Source organism: Micropterus dolomieu, linkage group LG10 (genome assembly GCF_021292245.1).
Source record: "Micropterus dolomieu isolate WLL.071019.BEF.003 ecotype Adirondacks linkage group LG10, ASM2129224v1, whole genome shotgun sequence".
Lineage (NCBI taxonomy): Eukaryota > Metazoa > Chordata > Actinopteri > Centrarchiformes > Centrarchidae > Micropterus > Micropterus dolomieu.
In genome coordinates this window covers 3,259,345-3,279,249 of record NC_060159.1, presented here as the reverse complement: position 1 = coordinate 3,279,249, position 19,905 = coordinate 3,259,345, and the positions used below count along the sequence as shown (strand labels likewise).

At 41.2% G+C, this 19,905-nt stretch overlaps 1 protein-coding gene and 1 long non-coding RNA gene across 2 annotated transcripts in view; one reads left to right on the top strand and one right to left on the bottom strand.

Moving 5' to 3' along the window:
• The window catches only part of lama4 (laminin, alpha 4), a 37,279-nt gene extending 32,599 nt beyond the window's left edge, over positions 1-4,680 (bottom strand). Inside the window, exon 1 of the mRNA XM_046060387.1 lies at positions 4,072-4,680. Coding sequence (XP_045916343.1) covers positions 4,072-4,179 — 108 coding nt within the window. The 5' untranslated portion in view covers positions 4,180-4,680. The remainder of the gene's footprint in view (positions 1-4,071) is intronic.
• A 7,064-nt stretch (positions 4,681-11,744) lies between these two features.
• LOC123978296 lies at positions 11,745-13,277 on the top strand. The gene is made up of 3 exons (XR_006826912.1): positions 11,745-11,949; positions 12,319-12,397; positions 13,151-13,277. It is a non-coding gene; the product is annotated as an uncharacterized LOC123978296 (long non-coding RNA).
• The last annotated feature ends 6,628 nt before the right edge of the window (positions 13,278-19,905 follow it).

The following is a 19,905-nucleotide window of genomic DNA, read 5'->3' as shown; positions in this document are numbered from 1 at the left end:
AATATACATGAATTATACTGCCAATACACCCAAGTAACATACCAAACAATGCAAAAACCTTTTACATGATATTTAAGCATTGACCCTAATGCTTCAGGTCAAAAACTTGACTGACTTATTAAAACTGCACCAAGTGAGATGGGAGGAAAGTCTACAGAAAAGCAGTTCTCTGTCCTGCATCCTGTTTGATGTGTGTTCACCACAGTTTCTCAGGATGATGTGATGTCAGAGTTCAGACCCCCCCCCCCCCCCCCCCCCCCCCCCACCCCCACACACACACACACACACACACAAACACACACACACACACAACTCTATAAAAATCTTTGAACATTTAAAGCAGCACCATTCAATGAGGCGTACAATAGCACTTTGTTTGCAGCAGTCTCTGTAAGACCTCCATAGTTTGACCTCCTTGTTCCATTCAGTCAACTGGACATTGATGCTGTCCATCCAGAACGGCCAGAAGACGGAACATTCCACAGACTTACAGTTCTGTATGCTTACTAATGATTCACATTTTCCTTTGATTTATTCACGGACGGGCTGTTAGACAAAGGCATGCCTCTGTAGCTAATCTCAAACATCCTGTCAACAACAGCACCGATTCTTCTTGCAGGCCCTTTTCCTGTGGCTTCTACTAAGCCTAAGTTCACATACACTCATACCAGACCCATCCCTCATTCCCATATAAACTTTCAATGTGTCAATTTTCCATATAAACACACCCTGGAAATGCAGCTAAAGATGCTAATAACTTTGGTGCAAGTTTTTTTTTAGTTTTGGTCCCAAATGGTAGTTAAAGCCATTGGGAGTAATAAAGGTTTATGGGAAAACCACTGAGATCCTGAAGTATTACCATTTGTGAAGCCACTTAAAAGAGTTTTGAAAAGGTTCAGACCTATTAGCAGTATGACAAACAGCTGCGGAGTGTATAGACAGGGGAGCACAGGGCAGAAAGTTGAGGCTTAGAGGGAGATGCAGCAGATAGTCTTGAGGTAGGACATGGACTCTTTAAACTCTCTAAAATGAGAGGAATGCGTCTCAAGTAAACACCCAGCAGCTGGTGAAATAACATTTCTGCCCATGTTTGGATGACTTGGTGTCGTAATCGCTAGCATTTGTAATTTAAGCTCTGGACCTAATAGGAATAGTTCAACATTTCTGGAAATAAACCTTCAAAAGGTTTTTTTGAAGGTCTTTTTAATCCTTGCGAAAAAACCTTCAAAAGGATTTTTTCTGAGAGTGAGAAGTGTGAAGCTGGAGTCAGGACATGTTATCTGATTGTGTTTCCTCCCAAAATGTGTTAGCAATAACACCAATTGCAAACACCATTCTGTTTCTATTTTTTCCCCATAAATATTTTCCCCCCTTCCCTGTCATGGCCCCTAGTTTGAGAACCACTGAGTGAAACAAACAAGATACAACATGTTCATTAGTGAACTTTACTCTTAGCATAGCTGTTTCATCTTGCACTTAGTTTTTAAGCTAGGCTCTAGTCCTGAATCTAGCTCAGCACTTACACAGACATAAAGTTGATATCAATCCTCTCATTTTACTCTCTCAAACAACAAATAAGAGTATTGCTCCACATTTTGAACTAATGTTACTAACTGACATTTGCAGCCTTCTGCCAACTATGACCACACTCAGCAATGTGAACTATTTCTGCGGGTCTCCGGCTGTGCCTACGACAGTGGAGAACAAAGATGATATTCAACATGTTATTTAGACTCTCTTTGTTTTCATGTGAAGTTGCCTTCTCCAATGCTCTGCTCTGATTTTCAGTATTTATCACTGTAGTGTTGAATGCATACAGGACGGACCATAAGGCTCCATCTCTGCGATACAGAGCTGAACAAATGTAGCTGGTATCAAGCACAAAAACAGGATTTGGCTCAGCAGAGGAGTGCTGTCCAATGTCAACACACTGTGGCCATGCCCTCTCCCTGCAGTGTGTGTGGGGATGGGAAGTCTCTATGACTGACAGATCTCTGCAATGTTAGTTTATAAAGTTTATAAAAATACACTGAACAAAAAAATGAAAGCATATCTGCACATTTTGGAGTGGCCTTTTATTGTGGCCAGCCTAAGACACACCTGTGCAATAGCCATGCTGATCAGCATCTTGATATGCCACACCTGTGAGGTGGATAGATTATCTCACCAAAGGAAAAGTGCTCACTAACAGATTTTGACAGATTTGTGAACAATATTTGAGAGAAATAGGCCTTTTGTGTACGTAGAGAAAGTCTTAGATCTTTGAATTCAGCTCATGATGAATGGGGGCAAAAAGTGTGTTCATAATTTTTTCAGTGTAACTTTCAAATGCACTTGGTCCTACGCCTGTGTCCTGGTTGTTGTGGTGTTGGCAGTTATGTACATCTGCCTGCTGACAGAGTTTTCCCAGAGAGAATTAAATAGATTAAATGTTAAAACTCGAAGGTTGAGTCTCATTTCCGCTTCGCCTCTCAACTGCAGCTGGCTGCTGTACTTAGAGTTGACCTTGAAGAGGGGTTCAGACACTGGATTTATTCATGCTAACTCCTCTGAACATCCTCAAGACATTACAGATCCAAGGTCATGGGAATCTCATCGTAACTCAATAACTATGCACAGACAGTCTGGCTGCAATGGTGAGGCCTCCTCTCCGATGACCCTCAACTCAGAAAAACACTGAGAAATAAACATGTACAACAAGGGATTTAATACCACCTTATTTTCTCTCCACATTTTTAATCTAATGCCCATTTTCCCAGGATGTTTCTTCACACTGACTGGCTGCCAAGAATCAAGGCTGTCCAGTTCAGTTCTATAGGGCCAATAGACACAGATCATCCCCAAAAGCATCCAAAGCAGCCACATAAGGACAGTCACAGTGTAATGGAACATTTCTGCAAGAGGATAAAGATGTAGTTTAAACATGGCCTGATATATTGTTTTACTTGTTTGCAGCTACAGGCAGCTAGCCCATGTGCAACAGTGACTACAATGATATCAAAACTGTGAAAGAAAGGCTATCAACCAATCAGTCTCATTCTAGATATGTAAATTAGGCATCTATTAGACATCCTTTGGTGTTTTACTTACAACTGAGTTAATAATAACAACCCCATTGGTTGACAAGAATGTCAATCTTGGACAACTCTGTAAAACCCTTCATTACCATGGTATGAATAAGGTTAGGGAAACAATGTTGGTTATGGCAATTAAAATATGGTAGTGTTAGGCAACTAATAAATGTGTTTAAAGATAGGGAAAGATTGCAGGTATGTTTATTAGAAAAATAAATGGCAAGTGCAGTTCTGTGACAGGATGTGAACTCCAGTCTCCTGCATGAAAGATGCCCTACACACTCATCCACCCCGGCAACTTCCACACCCTTACTCACCACCCTGCTACAGTAAGGACACACTACTTCATGTATTCTTATGATATGTTGAAATTTGGAATGGAATGCAACCACATTGAATGGTGATTATGGAAAGTGTTTTGGCCATAAAAAGTTCAAACATGGGTTTGATATAATGACAGATTATAACTTTAAATCAAAATAGATAAACTCATTTCCTTTGGAGCTATACTAAGCCAAGGGAACATTGGTCCTGTATGGCTTCTCATGCCCTTGCTGTCTATTGTGCTCTCTCTCTCTCTCTGGGGAGTTGCTCAACATTTGGCAGCTGGTTTCCATTAGGGAACTTGCTGGGGGGGGCATGATAATGGTGGAGACAGTAACTCAGAGCCCATGTGAACTTTCGCCTTGGGATACCTCTGATGAAACAAACACACACACACACACACACACACACGCATAAACACACACACGCAGGACCATTGTGACGTCCAGAGAGACACATAGAAGTCCTCTGAGAGCTCTTCAGTCAGCCAGAACAAATCCCCCCCAAAAAGACCTGCCTCACCTTTTACAGTTTTCACCGTAACATTTGTGTACGTAGTCATCAGCCTAATTACATACATGTGAAGTAGGTAGAAGAAGTCAGAAACTAAACATAGCTGTGCTAGCATGCACGGTTTACCAGCCAAAAATAGATAAAACCAAATCTGTCTTACTTTCAGCACCGATCGTTGCTGTTCCCCAAGCCTGGCGGCAGAAGCTGGATAGGAAATCCCTGAGAGGATGCAGAGAAGGCAGAGGCAGGACAGAGATTTAGCAGCCATATTTGTGTGTTTGCCCAGTGGAGCACTGATCCCCTCTCTGTCTGTGTCTCTGTCAGCGACTCCTGGCTGTAGGAAAGTCTCTGGGCAGCTCCGCTTGCACGGCTGCACACGTTGGCTTCACTTTTCCACTGCTCTGACCTCCAGATGCGGCACTGCGCCTAGTCCCGGCCCAGGCTGAGTCCTGTAAAACAAACTTGTGTAGACTTCCTCCCTTTCTCTCCCTCTGTCCCTGCCCTGATTCCTCTCTCCTAGCAGACTTGCCTCTCCCCTGAGCCTGTGTCTAAATCACATACAGATGGGAAGACTGGAAACTGAGAGAAAGAGTGAGAGAGGGAAGAGAGAAAGAACGACAGACAGAAAGGCAAATGAGCAACAGAGGGCTTCTGTCTCTTGAGCAGTAGGCAGGCCTGAGTCAGACAGTGCACCCATCCAAACTGCATATTTCGCCCCCTGACTGACAGAGTCAGATTGAGTGTTAGCGCCCCATCTCCATTTGCAGGACCGAGGCACCCTTTCACCTTGGGCTCAATAGGCAGCTCCCCTCCCTCTGGTCTCCCCCTCCCACCCCCACCCCCACCCCTGTTCGGCCAGGGTGGGCAGAGGGTTGAAAGCTTCAACACTCACTCTGCACTCCGCAGGCAGAAAAGAAACAGCTGCTCCTAAATCCTGGCCCAGCTCCACCACGCAGCCCCAGACATGAGCTTTCTGTTTGTTTTCCAAGGTCAGACCATCAAAAGCTGCTAAATTTACAGATATTGTGTGAGACTCTTAACAGGAAGAGCCTGAAGTGTGACATTTCCAGCACAAAGGATGTATTGTCAGAGACTGAAAACAGTAGTTCCCTAAGATCTGAATTGCTGAGCACATGATAAACTGATGAATCTAAGCAGACATGTCACATAGGTCCAAAGACAGTTCTGACTTCTCCACAAAGACCATGTTGTAAGCAGTTCCAAATATGTCCAAGTTATGTCGTGCTAGCCCATAAGACCATGTGGAAGTTATATGTCTCAAGTGACGAATAAACAGGTTGTCACATTCCAGTTATGCATGGCAGAGATGTCATCCACACAAGAGCAAAACAAGGCCTCAGCCAGGACTATCTTTAATATTCTGAACAGAACCAAGGTTAAAGTCTACTGACTGGAGCACGTCAGCAGTAGGCTATTTCCTCTGCACTTGGTAAAGGATGCTTTTCCCCCTTTTTTAACAAACCCACATATAGCCCTGGTTATGCAACCTTAGTTAGTTAAGATGTATGTCCCTTTAAATCATTTGGTAGGACTGAAGTTTGTATGCCACTCAAAAAGTTAGGCCAACTAGCTAGTTGAATACCATTAAACCATTGCAGAGGAACAGGGTTTGACAAGGTGACGCCAGTCAAACCTCAAACAATGGATAACCCAGTGTAAAACACCATGGTAATATGGCATTTATGTTTGTTTTACACATTAGGGACAGGTAAGGAACATGACAGTGTCCTTGTCCACACAGATTTGATGCATTTGATGCAAATTGATGATGTGCATAAAAGCAGAAGGATGAAAACACACTAACAATCCATCCCTGCACACAGTGTTTTTGTGTTTGTTTAGCTATCACGGAGTAACATAGGAAGTGCTTAAATACACAGCCGGTCAACTGCCAGTCAGTCGGAACAAAATATTCATGCCCTCTGGAATACTGCTGTCTTCTTTCTTCCATTTTGACTTTAAAAACTAAAGTGTCCGACATTAACTGAGGAGAAATTGACCTTGGTTTTAGCCAATCAAAGCACCATCCTCTTTATTTGGTCTTTAATTACCATATATTACCTGCTTTTGAAAAGACTGGTAGCATGACAAAGTTAATTGTTGTTTTGGGAGTAACTGTAGACTCCAGTAATGCAGTCCAATTCCAGCCTTACAATGTAAATGGCACAGTGATGGCACTAACCACCAGAAAGCTGATGACCTCAGTCTGTTTACTTCACCAGCTCAGCTAGACGGAGAGGACTTTTACTTTTCCACATTTGGCCGACTGCGCATTGTTATTCTCAGCACAGGCATGGTATAAACCAGAGATCACTCACAGACGAGGGCTGGATTCAGTGTTCTCGGTCTCACAACAGCAGCACCGTATTCTTACCTTCTCTAAAAAGGTGTGGGTTTGTCCCCTATTCAGCTAAGGCCATTCATATGATCTAAGGCCACTGCTGGGTCTGTATCAGAGTGATACAGCAGGCATGGCACAGTGCAACACTGCCCTCTGAGCCAAAAGCAACAGGGAGAAATTCATCCGCAGTGCTGCAGTCTGAGTATCACAAGACCCTACTTAATACAGTTCAACAAGGCTTTGTCACAACCATAATGTGTTAATGATACTTGTACTTATTTTTTTGCTGTTTGCCTGGCAATATTTAGCATATTAAAAAGGGTTCACAAAGGATTATTCCAATATATTTCAACTTGGGTCTAACTTGTAATTTTGTTACCTATTTCTATTTTAAATAATACCAAAGCACTAGTAAGTAAATTAGTAATTGCTGGCATTTAGGAAGACACAGACATTGCTAAAAAGAAGTCAGACAGGGCATGAAAGTATTCCAGCTTTAGTGGAGAGAAAACAAAAGGCGAACCGTAAAACTGTCCACTGTAAACAGCCTCCACAGCTTCCAGACCAACATCCTGGTAACTAACCTTTGAATGACTCTTTTCCACCCAACAGGAAAAGCAAAGACTGAATCACATGTTCGACCTTATTTTGAAAGCACAGTGCCCCTATCTCACGCATGATATGCTGAGGTTCACCTCCAGATCAGGGCAGAAGGAGAGAGGCATGGCAGCCTCTCCTGAGAGGGCCGGGAGGTCAGAGGGTCCAGCAGAACAGCCCTCTCTCCTCTGCCCGCGGTGTCTCCTTACACTCTCCACACATACCAGAGAAAACTGGAACCTTCACCACAACAAACACGTCCTCACTTTGATGCCACACACTTACTGGTAGCGTCCTGCAAAATTAAAGGTACGTGCTGGTTTATTACAACTCAGATATTTAATGGTTTTGGCCACCATTTCTATCAGTTATGAAAAACATTGTATTCACCAAAGTAATGAGTTGAGTTCTGGGAACACAACAAAACAATGTCCGATGAAGCAAGAAACATGGACAGTCAGACAATCTGACAGGCTGGACACAAGCCAGCAGTTAATCCAGATCTGAACCATTTTATTTGGTGGTAAACTGAGAGTGGAGGAACTTAAAATGTTGGGGAAGCAGCTGTAGCTCAGGAGTTAGAGCGGGTTGTCCACTGATTACAGGGTTGGTGATCCCCACCTCCTCTGTTAGGGCTAGACACTGAACCCCATATTGCGTTGCTCGCTGGCAAAAACCTGGAAAGTGCTCTATATAAAAGCACAATATAAATGTAGCCATTTACTCACATCTCACTTGTAATAAAACCTTCTAGTGTCCCGCTGTATCTTGTATGAAAATTTGATAGTTTGTGGTGAGGTTGGTCCAAGTAGAAAGTTCATCGAGTGTCCAAAGTGCACAATTTCATCCGTTGGGCAGTAAGGATGTACTCTGGATATTTCAACACCACCTGCCAAGTAGACTTGACTTCTTAGGTCACCAACATCATCCATCTGAGGACCATAATGTCTGATTCGGCAAGCGGTTTGATTCATGCATGCCTTTAGACAGTACAAAATATGAACTTAAGGAGGTTGCATACCTCATTCACTGCAGACATTTGACATGTTATAGAAGGAACAGAAAATAATTACCAAACTTAATAGGCTACATTTCAGTATGCCAGTTCCAGGGCCCCAGCACTCTGCATGCTGGCTCGCTGACATGACTCACTAGAACTGCCAAATAGAATGAACCCACCTTTATTGTGACTGGCTCCACCTGTGCTTTCCCTGCTAAATCAAGTCAAAATGTATGCAGTGAAAAAGGTCTATCACAAAGTGTTAAATAAGATGGTAGATTACATTTGTTACTATACACCCAGGCCTTAAGGATTTGACAGTATTTAATCAGTGGTAAACGGTGTTTAGAGATTTAGGTATCCTTTTCCTATGGTACTTAATATTTAAGATTTACAACCAAAGTCATGTAAGCATCCAAAGGAGTAAACATTTACATCAATGTCTTCTGCAAGGCATGTTTGCTCTCCCAGTTGGATCCTGTTACTCTCACCGTCCAGTTTACATACTGCCTCACAATTTCTCACAGTGTGTGAGTTGATGCCTCAGGGAGAAGTGTATCTCGGTCTTGGCAGTGAGTGTTGATTAGAAACAGATGGAACGAGGAGGGGGTGTGAGAGAGCAGAGAAAAATGTAGAGCGAGGAGGTTGGGCTTGGTGGGAAAATAGAATGATTCTCCACTCACATAAACTGTCCTCACTGAACTATCAGACCGATTAGAGTGCTGCAAATCACATGTGTAAATCCTGGCAGTGCTTGTGTAATTTCATGTGCATTTCCCCAAAGGTAAGCTTATACCATCTGAGTCCAGGCTCTTTCCAAGACAACTCATGCAAAAAACAAGACAAGACATTTAATATGCAAAGCTAGCCTTAGCCGGCTAGATTCTGCACATACCAAGCAACAGATCAAAGTGAAAAGACAATAAAAGTCTAACATTTAGATTCATATAACCCCTTGACAAGTAATACTGTGCAGTTTGCAGCAAAAAATAATATCAGTTATGTTGTGATGTAACTCCACAAAGCATTGGGATAGCCAGACAAAGTTTTTCTCAAAGGTGCAAAGACTTTTCTTTATGAGCTTACATTGACTGTGTCTCACCAATTAGTAATTATGTGTATGCTTGTGGTCTAACAAATGTTGTAATAATAATGCTGAATTCTCATAAAAATATTTTTAAATCATGCATTGTTTAGATACATGTTTACTTGCTAGCAGTTCTCATCTCGCTTGCCTTTGTTGGCACATTGCTCTGTTTCTTTGCACGTTAGGGGTTGTTGTTAGGGTGGTGGGGTGCAAAACAAAGGAGTCACGTCAAATAATGTTTTAGGCACTGGGGAGGGACTTTTGTATTTTATTTTGGCAATGGTGGAGGGACATACAAGTTCAAATTGTTGTATTTTCTATTTGTTTCAAGTGTTTTAAATTTGGTATCTCTCACTTCTACCTAAACCTCATTGAACCGCACTCTCCACCTCAACCACCAGACTGAGGCTGTGCAGTGCCCTCTCCATCGCAGAATTCTCAAAGAAATATGTGGTGTCTGAAAATAAGGTTTAAGAGTCACGGTTCGCTACTAAACGTGCTGGTTGGAAAAGGTCAGCCTTTGCTTTTTATTTTCTCCAATACTAGCTACATTTTCTCCAATACTAGCTACCATTTAATGTAAATGTATCACACCGCCTGTGGATGACCATGTGCAAGTGCCCAAAATGCAAACAAAACTCATTAAAACATAGCACTACTAGTTGTTAATTCCACAGAGTACCTTCAAGACAGCAATGTAGAGGAGCCACATGTGAAAGATCCCCATGTTTCACAAATACAGATATCTAGATAATGTCGGCATAGCAACGATAAGAATCACAGCCAAAAAACAGATAATATGTCCTTAGATGTATAGGAGCAAAAACACTGTAGAGCTATATCAGAAACCCAAACCTCTTCCCTCAGACATTCTAATAAAATATGATGTTGTAGTAATGTGTAAAGTAAATACATACTTTACTGACTTGCCCAACATCGCTTCTAAATAAAATATTGTATTAATAAAGATCAGTATGCCAAAAGTAATACGTCTACCTTTTGATGAATACTCTTGCCCTAACTCTCATAAATGCTTTTGTTTAAAATATCGTAGCTACCCTAACAGGACAACAGGTAGCTCAAATGGCTCTTTGTCCATGTGATTATCCACTCAGTCCAGTGCTCTGTGGATTTTTGAGGGTGTGTGAAGTTTAAGACGGTATTTAGTGCTGATATTCAAAAAGCCTCTGGAGTAGCATATTTCCAATCAAGAGACACTTAAACTCTGCACTCAGACCTGGGTCAGCTGTAAAACATGCACATTAGTGAGGTATATATGGCTGCCCATATAATGCGGAGTTAGCCATATCATTTCATACCCATCTCTGTTGAAAGTTGCACAGTACTGATTGGGCAGGATGTAGTGACAGTGGTATATCATGCTATATATACTGTACATGCATTTACAACATATATCCCTGCTACGCAACAACATGCAGTATATTTCCAGAGAGGTAATGTTATTAGTTTTGCAGGTATTACATTAAAAACAAAAGAGCTGGTGCAAGAGGGAAAGTCAGGGGATCGCCAAGTCCATTAGGATCCAGCAGTGGTGAATTTTAGCATTCATACAGTATATTCTGAGTCTCAGAGGACTCACTAACATGTTTTCTATTTCATGCATTCAGTGATTTAGATTAAGTGCGGCACATCACACAGCTTAACTCCATCTGTTTTCGGACCTGGAGCCAGTTTTCCAATTTGTTCAATCATACTGCTCAAAAATTTGTTTCAGTATAACATCACTTATGTTTGCTTTGCCAAAGAATGCTGCTATCCAGTTCTGTACAGTGCAGTAGGTTCCATGGGGCTGAACCCCAACTGACCCGTCGCTCTCTTTTAAATTAGACCTATGGACAAGTTTCAGTATTACTGTATTTTGCCATGTCCTAAATGGCAAATGGAATGCATTTTTGCTGCGCTTTTTTAGTCTAGCGACCACTCGAAGTGATTTACAACACATGCCGACATTCACATATTTACACAGACATTCATCCATTTTCTACGTGGTGGCTCCAAGGCTCTGGAACTCTCTCCCTTTAGCCTGTGGATTCTGTAGAAACTTTTAGAAAACACCTAAAGACATCTTTTTAGACAAGCTTTTAATGATCAAAAAGGCTTTGCTTTCCACAATTCTTTCGGACATTTGAAGAAATTTTCATTCTTTAGATTTATATGGTATTTGTTGACAGGTGGTACAGTGGTCAGCACTGTCGCCTCACAGCAAGAAGGTTGTGGGTTCAAACCCCGGTTTCGGTCCTTAGGTGTCGATGTGAGTGGTTGTTCGTCTATGTGTTGCTGTCCAGGGTGTACCTTTCGTCCAATGTAAACTGGGATTGGCTCCGGCCCCCTGCGTGCAGGATAGTTTTTGGTTGGTTTTTACTGTAAAGCACTTTGTGACCCCTCTTGTTTTATCCAAAGCTGCTATATGTGTCAGAGGTCACACAGAGAGGTCTGGAGCAACTATGTTTAAGTGTCTTGCTCATGTGTCACAGTAGGGAGTTGAACCCCGGTCTCTCACACCAAAGGCATGTGTCTTAGCCACTGCGCCGTCACCACCCCGTATACAGGTGCTATATAGCTTATTTACTCCCTTACATCACACATCTGTATATAAAACTGGTATAATTATATCTTGCATTTATTCTATTTTTATTGAATGTGTACTTTCCTTTCTGTTGTGTTTTGTTGAATCAGCTGTAACAAGTGCGTTTCCCCAGTGTGAGATCAACAAAATCTTATCTTATCTCACACACTGATGGCAGAGGCTGCCATGGAAGGTTCCAACCTGATCAAGGACACTTCGACAGACTCTCTGGAAGAGTCTGGGTTGTTTTTGGAGTGTCCTTATATAGCTCTACAGCTGCACACAGAGATGGTAAATTTTGACCTGAGGGTGGAATAAGAGGAAAAGTTGGAGAGTACACAGGAAGAAGGGTCCTGAAGAACATCTTATTAACCCAAATTTCAAGAAGGCAACGTACTCGTGCAGGTCAGACTTTGATTAATTCTCGAGACTTTGCAGATTTTGTAAGAACCAAACCAAGAACCAAATGCATGAATATTTTTGTGACAGACATGTGTGTCTCACTAATTCCATCACAGGAAAATAACAGTTGTAAAAATCAATGGAATTTAAGATTGTCATGATATAGGTGTTCTTTACAAATGTATTTAAACTTTTGACCACAACTGTGTATCTGACCACACTGTCAACTGTCAACAGGCTTATTCCCCCCCAAAAATCTTTGAAAAGAAGCTGCTGTATATGCTGCTGGAGAGACATAATAATCTACTTCCTCTGAGCTGGATCATTTTACACACTGACCTAACACTGAATACTTTACTTCCATGACTTCAGACACCAAACTCAGTATCCTGCTATTCCTGTGTCCACCGAACAGGATGGGGTCCATCAGCACAACACTCAACATATAGAGGTAAGAGTGGAAGTGTTCCACTGCAGAGATGTGTAATGCTGAGGGGAACAGGAAAACCCCCTCCTCAACACTGTGAAAACACCACTGGTCCTGTTAGCAGACACACACACTCATACAGTCTGGAATCACATGCAGAGACACTTAACAACATGGACACTCAAACACTTAAAAGTTCACACACTCCCACATATCCCCTAATGCACACCAGGCTTGGGGGAATATGTATTCTTGTTAAAGTATATCTGTGACTTCATCTGAATCTGCACAAATGCATAAATCAACCACCCGCCCAATTATTTTCTCCGACCCGCATGGACATTTTACTCCACCTTTACCGGTCCCTGCTGGCTGAATTGCCTTTTAAATAATCTCAAGCAGCGCAAGATTTTCAGGTGATTTCTTTATTGTGTGTTGTATTGATGTATAAGCATTGATGTATCCTTTAATAGTTTACTAATAATGACTAATGATGAGGCTGCTTTTCAGTCATTTTGAATGTTTCCGTGCGTGCAGCAATGTCACAGCAAATTTAAGCAGCAGAAGTTAAAACTGCAGTTAGAAACTTGACAGGACAGAGGGAGGTAATGTTTGCTAATGTAGAGCGTGGCTGCAGAAACCATTCAAATGGTGATTTTTGCCTCTCTGCCACTATGCTAATAGTGAATTGTAATGAACGAGCTAAATTCAAACACCACTTGAGCAACGGTTGAGTCTAATAAGCCATGTGCCTTAAAAAGTATTGAATTCTTACAGACTTTGTGGCCGAGACCAACAGACCCCTCCTCTCTACCAGAACATGTTTAACTGCACAGCTGTGAGTCTCTTCATATCAGGAGCCCAAGGACAGTGGAGAGGATGATGGGATGTCTACACATTTATTTCTTTATTTTAGAAATGGTGAAGATTCTGTAAATATTTGTCTTGTATTAAAGTACTTGACTTGTCTAAACTAAAAAAAATCGCCTTTATTTTCCTCTCCAATGAGAGGAAGCTTAGCATAATGAAGCTTAGCATATGTTCGATCAGGAAGACTCCTCCTGCTTGCTCTATTTATTGTTTAGTTGCCCTCTCTCTGTTTGTGTCTGTTCCCTGCTTCCAACTTATCAGCTGACTGAGGGAATTCACTCTTTCAGTTAAACCAATCTGATTTCCCAACAAACTCTGTGAGCCAATGATCTCATCTCGAGTATAAAAAGGGTTCTTTTCTCTGCTGCTGTCTGTAGTCATTTCAGTGTCAGACATTCACCTCTGTTCTTCATCCCAGCCAGAAGTCCTGCTCTACATCTCATCTATCTAGATCTTCAGCCATTGCTCTTCACCACCACTGAGGGATACTGAACACAGCTCGTGGCATCACTACCCCTTTAAAATATGACGTCACGATAAGGATCTAATTGCCAAATACTCTTATCCTTTCTTTAACCTTTATATTGTGCATCATGTCAATGAATTCATGTTTTTATTTTTTAAGCATCTCTGCACTTGAAATGTTTTTTTCATGGCTACATGGTCCAGGCCTGTCCAGTGAGTCCTGTACCGATCTTCATGAATTCTGAGTTCTAGAGTGTTTTCCCCCCTACATAGTGCCTTAATCTGAATGAATTTAGAATTTAATTATAAACAAAAAGTATTTCAGGTGTGATGGAGCCAGAACATGACACGGTTTGCATTCAAACCATGGGAATATGACATTGATCATATCATGTTGAGTGTTAAGGTCAGCTGTGAAGCAGACAATCCAGAAAACAAGAGACGCAGGTAGCAAAACAGGAAACCAGGAAAGAACAACTAAACACAGTGGGGATAAACATAATCACAAACAGGTGAAACCACTAAGACAACCAGTGAGCACATACACAGGAAGTAGAACAAGACAAAGACACTAGGGCAGACAACAAAGTAAAGGAGGAAACATGTAAGACACCCACCACTGCAGAACCATGACAATAAGCTGTATGCGTGAGAGAGAGAGAGATGAGACAATTCAGTTCGTAGCAATATATTCGTCTTGGCTTTACCAGCTGCTGTTGTGTTTACTTGCTCTGATTCATGGTGTATTCGCGCCAGTCCAATGTTGAGAGTGAATCTAAGTCGAGAAAGACAAACAAAGACTCTATAAAGAAACAGTGAGAAACAGAATCAGAGCGGGTGATCTGTCATAAATCAACAGGATTTGGTCACAGCGGAGTCTGACTCACTAACAGCTCACACAACAGAGAGCTGTCTACCTGCTGTCCACCCTCTCTGCTCTGCTGCTGTTAGACGGAGTAATCCATCAGACAAATCTCCCTAAACTCTCTTTCACCCCGTCCAGCTGTCCACCCACACATGCATGTCACTGGGAAGAAAACACAACACAAATTACTTTCATTTATTTTTCCACTCCTGTCTGTCTGCCACAAGTCATTCATTCATCTCTCCTATTATATCACGAGATTGGCCCGCAGGAATTTTGGGCGACAAATGCACTTCGTCTAATTGGTTGCACACTCAGTCCAGATGCTGTCAGAAAGGAAGGACGGAGAATCTGCCGGCGTGCACTGTCGGCCAAACGAAAACACCTGCGCTCCGAGCTGCGTCCCTCGTTCTTACTGTCACAGACTGCTGCAGTTCATTTTAGAAACACTGAGCTCTCAGAAGTGTGGGTAAGAACGTCATTATCACACACTTCAAAGGGATTCACTGGCTGAAAGAGCACGTAGACAAGGAGAAGACAAAATAACAAAAGCACAATATAATTACATTAATAGCACAGCATAAGATTCAAAAAAAGCTCCGTTTTGTCAAAAGTGAAAAATCTCCCGTAAAATCCTACACCTGCTGTCTTGTCTTGAACACTTCTGCCAAACCATTCCTTAGTGAGCAGGCAGCCAACTTCTTCGTCAAAAAAAGAACACATTTTATTTTTTACCTGAGGTTAAAATGTTTGGTTATATAACCCTTTAATCATCTGGCAGATTACACACACACACACAATGTCACCATCCCATGTGTTGTGAACAAAGTAACCAACTAAAAGCATTAATGTAGCACAGAGCAGCAGATTGCTGCACTGATTAATCTTTCATATTAACAATGGATCAAATGATTATGTGTAATGAGGTATCCCTTGCAGTGACAGCATTATTACCAACTCCCCAGTTCCCCTTAGCTCCATGGAGCTTCTTAGCATCTTACAGCTCAGTATTTTGCTTTTACGGTCCACATCAACCACAACAAGCAACTCTTTTCATCAAAAACTCCGCTGTACACGACCCGCTCAGCACCCAACAGCAGACAGACACAGTTAGAGACTAGCTGGTGAACGTAGTGAAGCATTTAGCAGCTAAAGTGACAGATATTTTTTTTCAAGGGTTGATGGAGACCAAAACAGAGCTAACAGAGACTATTGGACTTACATTCATAAGGTGGACTGAAACACAGTTCTAAACCACATGCTACTGTTGCTCTGTGTCTGCTAAATGTGTAAATACTCATTATGTTACAGCTAAGTATAGTGCTAACATGTTTGCTGCAACAACTTCACAAGGTGATAATATGTCAGTGTTGTACATATAATGGATATTATTTAATTGGTCATTTCAAGTTTTTAAAAGAGCTATATAATCTTTACACTAAGGGAAATATTCAAGCCCAAAACTCTGTGTTTTAATGGCTGCACCATATACATAAATATAAGTTAGTCATAATGTTGGATTAACATATGCTCATTTGTTAAATCACAAATACAAAGGAGACATAAATGAAAAAAATACAGGTAAATCAAAATGTAAGAGATAAGAGAGAAAGACGACACTGAGGCAGTGGGAAAAGATTGAAAGAAAAAACATCGGAGCGGCTGGAAATGAGATGTGGCTCAAAACGAAGCAGGCAACAATTAAAATGGGCAAATATTTGCTCGAGAGCATCACAGTTTACTTAGCGTGGTTACAGTGTTTGGAGGATTAGGTGGTTTCTTCTAGGCATGAGACAAACACATCAGTTTGCTTCACCTGGATTCAACACAAACAAAAAAATAGATGAGCCATCAGAGAATGAGATTAAAGGACACGATAACTGGCTAAATGACTTGTGTGTGTTGTGTGTCTGCAAGGAGAGGACTGCATTTACGTACGTGTATGTGCAAGCATGGCTGCAAATGTATTCCATAAACCAGAAGAGGAGCAAAATCAAGTCTACACTTACCGATTTTAAGATATTTTCAAAAATGTATCAGAATCAAACTTAAAACCTTTAACATAGATTGTGATTGAATTCCCCAAATACCTAGAAATATTCCTCAGGATTTGACCTGGTAGTGACAGCCCTGTTAGTATACATTACATTACATTTACTCATTTGGCAGACGCTTTTATCCAAAGCGACTTACATTTGAGGAACAACATACAAGCATCAACAGAGCATCAACTACAGATCTACAACTGACAATATATACTAGTAAGAGCAGCAATAAGTACTAGTAAGAGCTCATAGTACATATCACATTAATGAGGTAAATACCTAGGGAAGGAAGTGAGAGTCAACAAAAAGTGCAATCAAAACAAAAAGTGCAATCAATACAAGATAATTGTAGGGGATAGAAGAAGAAGTGCACAGGAAGTGCATGTTAGAGGTTAGGAGTTAGTGTTTGGTATAATCAAACACAGAAAAGATGAATGCTTCATTAAATTCTGATTTGAAATAATGACCATGGAATAATTGTATTGATTCTATAATTTTGTTGTCCAAAAACTATAGTGCACCTCCAGGACCCCAGGGAATCCACAGACTCCACTTTGTGAACCATTGCAATAAACCACCTCTATTCTTTTTGTCCATCCCTGCCATCAAGTTGGAATTGTTTGTTCAGAACCACATCAGAACATGTGCTGCTACACAAACAGAAAGAAAGCCTATTTTGAAAAGAGTGTCTGCTCTGAGAATCGTCTTTCCTTTAAACAGACGACAAATAAACATCTGGCAGTGGAGTCATCTTAATGCAAGACTCCACCTTAATCTGACAGGTCTCAACTAGCAATCTTATTTTTTTAATTCCTGAAAGAGAGGAAACTGCACTTTTAACAAGTGAAATTATTGGGATCCTAGTTTTAAGGGAAAACATCACCAGAAGGCTGAACCTCAGACATGCAGTCTTGTTAAGACAGAAGTTTTTTGCCTCGTGTCTGAGGAGAAGGGTAGAAACTACAGGACTGAATCAGCTTAATGAGTCTACAGCTGTCACCCAATCAGAGAAAATTGAAACCCTGAAATTATTTCATGGCGTGTCATCACATCTTTAATTAACAATTAACCTCATATCTCTGGGATCTCTGCTAATGAGCATTTCAGCTACACTTTAAATCCCCCACCCCCACCCACCCCACATACGCGCACTGTACATGCCCCCCCCCCAACAGACACAGACACAGACACAAAGACACTGCTGTCAGTGCTGCTTTGTCAACATCTGCATGGGAAAACAAAGCACTAAATCAGATAAACAATCTAATTTGTCATCATCAGCAATCCTCACCACTGTCACCTCCACCACCACCATGGCAGGAGCACTGGACCGGTCGTCTGCCACCCTCCCCACCCCCTCTTACCACCTGCAGCTACAGCAGCAGACACTCTAGAGGGCAGTGTTGCTCTCGGATTGAAGCGGCGGGACCAGCTGCAGTGCCTCCCCAGGGCCTGCTGGCGTGGAGGAAGGAGGCTCTCCTCCTCTTTTGTTTCCCAGGTTCTGCAGGATGGGACCCCTGCCAGACACCCTTTGAAAAAAAAAACTGTGGCAGAGCAGACAGATCACAAATCAGCAGATTTGGCATGGCTCACTAAGTGAGTGTTATGGCTGAAGCTACACAGCAATTATGGCCCATGCCAGTCAGTAAGAAGGGTGTCATATGGGGTAATGGCACTAGTTTTACCTGCGCTGTTACTGCTTTACATAGAAATGAGAAAAGAAGAAGAGAACCTGCTGCGTTCAGTCACAGGGAGGCCGAGTCAGCCGAGTGTATTCAAACTATGAATTATGCATTATGTATTATTTGAGATGTCCTTTTCCCATGAGGTGCCTGTTTTTGTTGATACAGTGGATAACCTTATCTGTAGCAGACTGTATTGTTGGCACAGACCGCAAACTGGTAACCAAGCACACCAAATTCCTTTTTCTATACACTTCCATATGGACCTCAGAGGATTGTAGAGGTCTATTGTGGACCCTGGAGATCTGCAGAGGTGTGTTCATATTCTGAGAAAAAAACAAAACAAATCTGGGGCAGATCCTATCTTTTCTGTTTGGTAACTAGAACTTTTTTTTTGTCGCTATAGTGGTTATATTTCAACACTTAGTAGATAGTAAAAAAAAAACATCTAGAAAGACACGTTCATACGAAGAACATGCATAACTTTGGACAAGTTTTTTTTCTCTATTGTTAAAATACAGTTCTATCACTATCACTATGCTTATTGTTCCTAATTGATCATCGCTGAAACATTTGTTTAATATGTATTGTTGTTTACTTTGCCGGATTCAGAACTTCAGAATCCCTAAAGTGTGAGACTTTCATGTGACCTCAGTGGGATTCAAACCTTAGTGCTAGTATCTTAGAGCTCTAACAAACAGTATAACTGCAATGATTACAGCATGTACAATACAGTACTATCGCTGATCATTGATATGGAAACTATTTTTGTAGATTGTGATGGGTAATGTTCAGTTTCATTTCTGCATAATGTGGAATCAGTGCAGTGAACAGTCACAGATTACTGTTAGCACTTCAGTGAGTCATTTTGAAACATGTGTCTTGCATTGTTTAATCTTGGACTATGTGATTGTCACAATGATTAAACTGAAAGAGTTGTTGAAATGTTGAAATGTTTAGATGACTTAAATGCTAACACTTTTTCTTTTGTTTCACACATTCTTTACACCAACAGTTAACACACCAACAGTTAACACACATCTCATAGAAAGACCCCAAACTCTGTTGGATTAACTGTGTTAGGAAAACATCTGTTCCCAGCTGAATACATAAAATCTCTAATGCACCTCTTCTCTGTACAACTCTTCAATCAGCAATCAGTCCTCACTCCTCCATAAAAGATACATCTGTGATCACAGAGGCCAAAGGTCGTATGGAGAATAAGAGGCCATGGTAATCGGTCCTGATTGCAGTGCCATAAAAGTTTTTATTTCTGATTTTGGGTGAAATTCTTTTCTTTTGTTCTTTGGTGAAGAAAGCATGTTGTACAGAAGCTGCACATTAATGAATGAATTTTTCTAGTCTAGGTGCTTAATGTCAACTACAGTTCATGAGCACAGAAAGACCTGCACAGAAGAATTAAATGAATGAAGAAAACTTTCTTGGCAAATGTAAGTTGTTTTACAGTATTTAAACAGAGTATCTTAAAAAGTGTACTGTAAAAAGCGCAGGTGCAGAGTGCAGCAAGGTTTTTTGAAAAAATAATACACTTCATGCTGTGGTATACTTGCTTCACTTGCTTGGTGCATACTATAACTATGTAAA